Source organism: Octopus bimaculoides, chromosome 27 (genome assembly GCF_001194135.2).
Source record: "Octopus bimaculoides isolate UCB-OBI-ISO-001 chromosome 27, ASM119413v2, whole genome shotgun sequence".
Taxonomy (NCBI): Eukaryota; Metazoa; Mollusca; class Cephalopoda; order Octopoda; family Octopodidae; genus Octopus; species Octopus bimaculoides.
Window position 1 is genome coordinate 21,117,254 of NC_069007.1, and position 6,376 is coordinate 21,123,629.

At 33.6% G+C, this 6,376-nt stretch overlaps 1 protein-coding gene across 1 annotated transcript in view; it reads left to right on the forward strand.

The window, feature by feature from the left end:
* The first annotated feature begins 458 nt into the window (after positions 1-458).
* The window catches only part of LOC106883323 (zinc finger protein 91-like), a 12,519-nt gene continuing 6,601 nt past the window's right edge, over positions 459-6,376 (forward strand). Inside the window, exons 1-2 of the mRNA XM_052977169.1 lie at positions 459-1,347; positions 3,337-5,142. Coding sequence (XP_052833129.1) covers positions 3,770-5,142 — 1,373 coding nt within the window. The 5' untranslated portion in view covers positions 459-1,347; positions 3,337-3,769. The remainder of the gene's footprint in view (positions 1,348-3,336; positions 5,143-6,376) is intronic.

Consider the following 6,376-nt stretch of genomic DNA (forward strand, 5'->3'; position numbering starts at 1 on the left):
TATATATTTAGATTCAGGGGAATATGGTACTTAAGTTTAGGCAACAGAATTTAGTATTGGTATGATCCATACAATTTCAAAGTGATTAAAATCAAAATAAGCAACAAGGATATCCAGAAGTAATGCAGTACGATCATTTCATGAAACTCCATTTAATTGAACAATGCAACCATTACATCAATTTAAAATGCAGAGCAATCCTCAGCTGCACAAAGACATAGAATTTAATTAAATTAGAACAGATGAACACATTAGTATAATACCTAAAATCTCCAAGAAGTTTGGGAGACAGACAGATAACATCTTGCTTTAGCCACACCATGAAAGCTAAAGCAAGATGTTCTCTGTCTGTCTCCCTAACCTCTGGGAGATTTTAGGTATTATTATACTAATGTGACCATCTGTTCTAATTTAATTAAATTCTATGTCTTTGTGCAGCTGAGGATTGCTCTGCATTTTAAATTGATGTAATGATTACATTGTTCAATTAAATGGAGTTGCATGAAACGATTGTACTGCATTACATCTGGATATCCTCGTTGCTTATTTTGATTTTAATCACTTTGAAAGCTATAGAGCACTGAACAGTGAGAAGATATAATAAAAAGAGAAAAAAGACGGCGCCTATTGTGTTGTGAGGAATTGGATGTAGGCGGATGCCAATTATATTTAAAGAAAGCTAAATCTATGAATGCTATAAAAAATCAAATAACCATCTTTTTCTTAAATAGGTCCTCTTAATTTTTTCATTAATAATAAACTAAGGTGGCTGTCTGGCAGGATCGTTAGCATATTGAGCAAAGTGCCTAGCTGGGTTCTTCTGACATCACTTGTGCCTTTAAATTCTGCCAAAATGGCCTTTATCTTTCATTCAGAGGTGGGGGGGGGTGATGCAAATAAGCACCAGTTGAGCACTGGAGTTGACATAATCAATTCAACACTGCCCATGGAATTGCTGGCCTTGTGCCAATATTTGAAAACAATATTAATTCCAGTCTCTTATCTTCTCTCTTGCCCGGTGGAAATGCCATGACCATGTTGGCTTGTTCCTGGAGATTAGTTCCCCTTGCTCATAGTTCATTCTTCCGAATTCTGTTTATTTCTTGCTCTCGTTTCTTACGCATCTTAATTGCTTGATCAGTTCCACTTTACAACTGATATTTAAGAGAAACCCAATCAGAAATATGTACATGTTTGGTAATTAACTGTCTAAAGAAACAGATACAGCATTTTTTATTACGTTGACCTGAAAAATTTGAAGTAACGTTTGTTGTGAAAAGGAAGAAATTCAGTTGAAGCTGTCATTGTCCACTCTGACTCCTTGACTCTCTCTCTATATATTATTATGTAAGTATTGTATGAACATTTCTATTCTATATGTGTCATATTATGTACATCTGTTTGTTTCCATGTGTTGAATAAGTTAAAAGAAAGAATCTCACGAAACAAACACGAAATTATATGAAAGCAAGGCTGTTCTTTTAATACTTTCATTGTGATATTTTCTTTTCGATATTTCATCGCACTTGTGGTTACACCTTCCGTATCGTCGTTATTTCCTATGTTTGTTAATGTTAGATTAATACCTTGTTTAAATAACATTTCTCTTTCTTTTTGACATGTAAATTTGACAATTTAGTTAAATGCGGAAAAATTACGATGTAATTTGTCAGAAACAATGGGGAATGTGTAAAAGTACGAGTGTGCACTTGAAATACTGAAACGAAAAGGCACTATCGTATACAGACGAAATGAAACGGCGTTGAATTAAAACACTAGAAAATATCTAATTTGATGAAAATTACATATAAATACCCGTTTATATAATGTTACTCGAAAATTACTAGGTGAAGATAGAAAAAGAATATCGACACGACATATAAAATGATGGCTGATTGCTATTGTTTAAAAACTATCGCGTTGTAAAATTTAGGTTACTCTAATCAATCACTAAGAACTCAGTTTTCGTACTTGAAGCATTATAAACATTTTTATGTCCATTAAAATATATAGACATTATAATAATGAAGAGTCTGTAGAATGGTTTTGTGGTTTCAAAATTTTATACTTAGGAAATACAAAACCGAATTAAGAGGAAACATTATCTTAATTGAGTTATATGTAATTAAAAAAAGAACAATAAATGTAAAAGCCAATAAATTGTCGATGGAAAGTCTCCAAGGTAACTAAACCCTTAGATTTATTATCACGGAACTGAGTAGATCAGGATTACAAAGAAATTTGTGGACAAAAGTTTTTGGTAGGGGACGAGGTTAAAGTGTGTGGTTGAAGGGAGATTTGGCTGTTGTTTCTAGCACGTGCAAGACGACCCTCGTTTTTCTTTCAAATGTGTATTTGATGTTTTTCAACATTACCCCACCATGGACGCATTTATGCTAAAAAAAACTTGTAAAATTTGAAGGCGGACCGACACCACAATCTCATCCCGTTTTTTGGGGGTTTCTTTGTAGATTCCGAACCTGTAAAAAAAAAAATTGGCATTTCAAAATTTCACCCCTCCAAATTTCTTCATTTTTCACTCTTTTCAGACTTTTTTTTTTTGTGTGTGAAATACGTGGAAAAATACAGAGATTATGATTCTGAAACAAATTTTTCTTTTTTTTTAAATTTCAATTAAAAAAAAAAAAGAACAATAAATAAAAGTAAATAGTATCCTCCCCTCCCCTTTGCGAATGTACGGCTATGCGTAGGTGTTTTCTATCTGCATGAAATAGGCTTTGGAGCAGCCTCTTCCTATGCTAGAAATAACAGCCAAATCGCCGACAAGCTCTACATACTTTGCAGGCAATCCTACACAATCGTACCCCATTGACTTTGTGAAATTTGTGGTCCTTATGAAAATTTACAGCATTAATTATTAAACATTGATGTTTGTTTCTCATAAAATGGTATATATTTAATTGACATTAAATTATTATTTACGATTATTTAAGGTACACACAACCTGCAAATCTTTGTCAGTTTAATGTTTTTGTATTTAATTTCGAATTGCATATGTTCGTCAATTCACTACGATCTCTCTAAAGTAAATAAAATCAAAAATTTATATTTGTGGTGGAGATGAAATTAACTTTTTTTTTTTTTTTTGCATATTCGTAGTTTTTGACATCTAAAGCGTAGGAATGTCCAGGAAGTGTCATGATAGATGTGTCTATAATAGAAACTTCTTGAAAATAGAGAGACGGGATAAATTTAATAGTTTAGATAGAGGATACCTTCAACAATTTATGAAAACAGAAATGTCGTAAATTTGCACTTTTGAATATCTACTTTTAAACATACTCTATGTCTTATCTTATTTTTCTATTCTTTCAGAAAATCATATGAAATTGGCTAAAAAATATTTTTTTTACTTTTAAAAAATCACCAATATGTATCATGTTTGAAAGACCCTGGAAAGATATTCTACAAACGTATAACCTTGCTTCTATGAAACATGCCTGAATTATAGTAAAATATTTCCACTGAGACAAAAAAACATTTCTTTACTTCACTATATGAAATGTGGAAGAGATAATTTTCTCTTTTTAAATATACCTTGTTGAATTTACAAAACTATTTGGAGCATTTCTAAATTTTGACAATTAACACATTTACAAGAAATATAACAAAAGTAATATTTGTTTGGTATGAACTATGAAAACGAAAAAGAAGGAAAATATCCATAAATTTTGGTAAAAGAAGAAATATTTTTGAAAGGCTCTTGATTGGTAAAAGATGAAGGATTGATTTTATTTTTCCTGAAAAGATGTCGAACGAAGCTGCAAAATCATCATATCACTGTGATATCTGTGGTAAATCATTCTCTGGCAGCACTAGATTAACTACACACAAACGTATTCATACAGGGGAGAAACCATATCAGTGTGATATCTGTGGTAAATCATTCATTGAGGGCAGTAATTTAACTAGACACAAACGTATTCATACAGGTGAGGAACCATATCACTGTGATATGTGTGGTAAATCATTCTCTGCTCGCAGCAACTTAACTACACACAAGCGTGTTCATACGGGGGAGAAACCATATCATTGTAATATCTGTGGTAAATCTTTCTCTGTTGGAAGTAGTTTAAATACACACAAACGTATTCATACAGGGGAGAAACCATGTACCTGTGATATCTGTGGGAAATCATTTTCTGATGGTAGTAGCTTATATAAACACAAACGCATTCATACTGGGGAGAAACCATTTCACTGTGATATCTGTGGTAAATCATTCTCTCGTAGTCATAGCTTAGATATTCACAAACATAGCCATACAGGAGACAAAAAATACCACTGTGATATCTGTGGTAAATTATTCTCTGCTGGCAGTAGCCTAACTACACACAAACTAATTCATACAGGGGAAAAACCATATCATTGTGATGTTTGTGGTAAATCGTTCTCTGTTGGCAGTAACTTAACAGCACACAAACTAATTCATACAGGCGAGAAACCATATCACTGTGATATCTGTGGTAAATCATTCTCTGATGGCAGTAACTTGACTAAACACAAACGCATTCATACAGGAGAGAAACCATATCACTGTGATATCTGTGGTAAATCATTCGCTCGTACTTATAGCTTAGATATTCACAAACATATCCATACAGGAGATAAAGGCTACCACTGTGATATCTGTGGTAAGTCATTCTCTGCTGGCAGTAGATTAATTACACACAAACTAATTCATACAGGGGAGAAACCACATCACTGTGATATCTGTGGTAAATCTTTCTCCACTGGTAGTAACTTAACTACACACAGACGTATTCATACAGGGAAGAAACCATATCACTGTGATATCTGTGGCAAATCATTCAGTCAGACGGGTAACTTAACTACACACAAACGTACTCATACAGGTGAACAACCATATCACTGTGATATCTGTGGTAAATCATTCTCTATTGGTAGTAGCTTAACTACACACATACGCGTTCATACCGGGGAGAAACCATATCGCTGCAATATCTGTGGTAAATCATTCTCTGAAAATAGTATCTTAACTACACACAAACGTATTCATACTGGAGTAAAACCATATCATTGTGATATCTGCAGTAAATCATTCTCACAAAAACATCACTTAATTAAACACAAGTGCATTCGTTATGCAAAGGATCCATAGCATAGTGACATTTGTTGTATAACATTCCTTCAGGAAAACCTCTACACATGATTGAAACTATGTTATGAATGTGATATCTATAGTAAATCTTTCATCTCAGATTATCCATTAACTAATCAAAAGAGCATTGACAGAGGAAGGTAAACATGACTGATATTAAACCTTAATCATTCTTTCAAAATGGTGAATTAATTCTACAGTCATATTAATATGAAAGATATAACTATGCCTCAAGATATTTATGCTTAATTAATCTATGAAAATGATCAATTATTGAAACATAAATGCATTGATACAGAAGAGGAACCATATCACTACGATAATGATGATGATCCTCATCATTTAAAATTCACTTTTCCATTCTTCTGTGGATCAGATGGAATTCATTGATGGGGATTTTCTTCAGTCGGATGCCTTTCCCATCACCCATCCTCAACTGTTTCCAAGCAAGGAAATATTTTCCATGGTGAGATATATTTTACACAGAAAACTAGAAATGAAGGACTGCATCTGTATGATGGCCATTTACAAGCTTCACGTGATATCTGGACAAAGGTACACACTCACTGACACACAAATATGTATGTCTGGAGAATTTCTTAAAGGAAATATTTTACATTGTTTATCTACATTTAAATATTTGTAATTCCTGTTAGAAAATGAAACACATGTAATGCTGAATAAATAATATCAAACTCTTCTCCAGTCTCATGTGATAAGTAATTTTACTCTGCAAAAAATATTATCCAAACCTTCCACAAAAATAATACACGCACACACACACAGATGTATATATATATATTACATATATACCGCCCACATACATGACAAACATACATGCGCGCCCTCACACACACATATAGACGAATGCACATATATATACACACACACCCATATATACGTGCACGCCTACATACACAGCCGCATACACACAGGAGTGCACACACAAAATAACACACATACGCATGCACACACCTCTCACATACATAAAACCACATACACATATACACACACCTCTCACATACACAATACTCACTCACATACATAACACACACGCACGCACGAAAACATACACAATATACACATACACGCATGCACAAAAAATATACACACGCGCACACGGAAACACACATACAGACACACATAAACACACACACACACCCGTACCTAACACTCACAATCCCACACACACACGCACATCCACACACACCAACACTACACACTCACACAGAC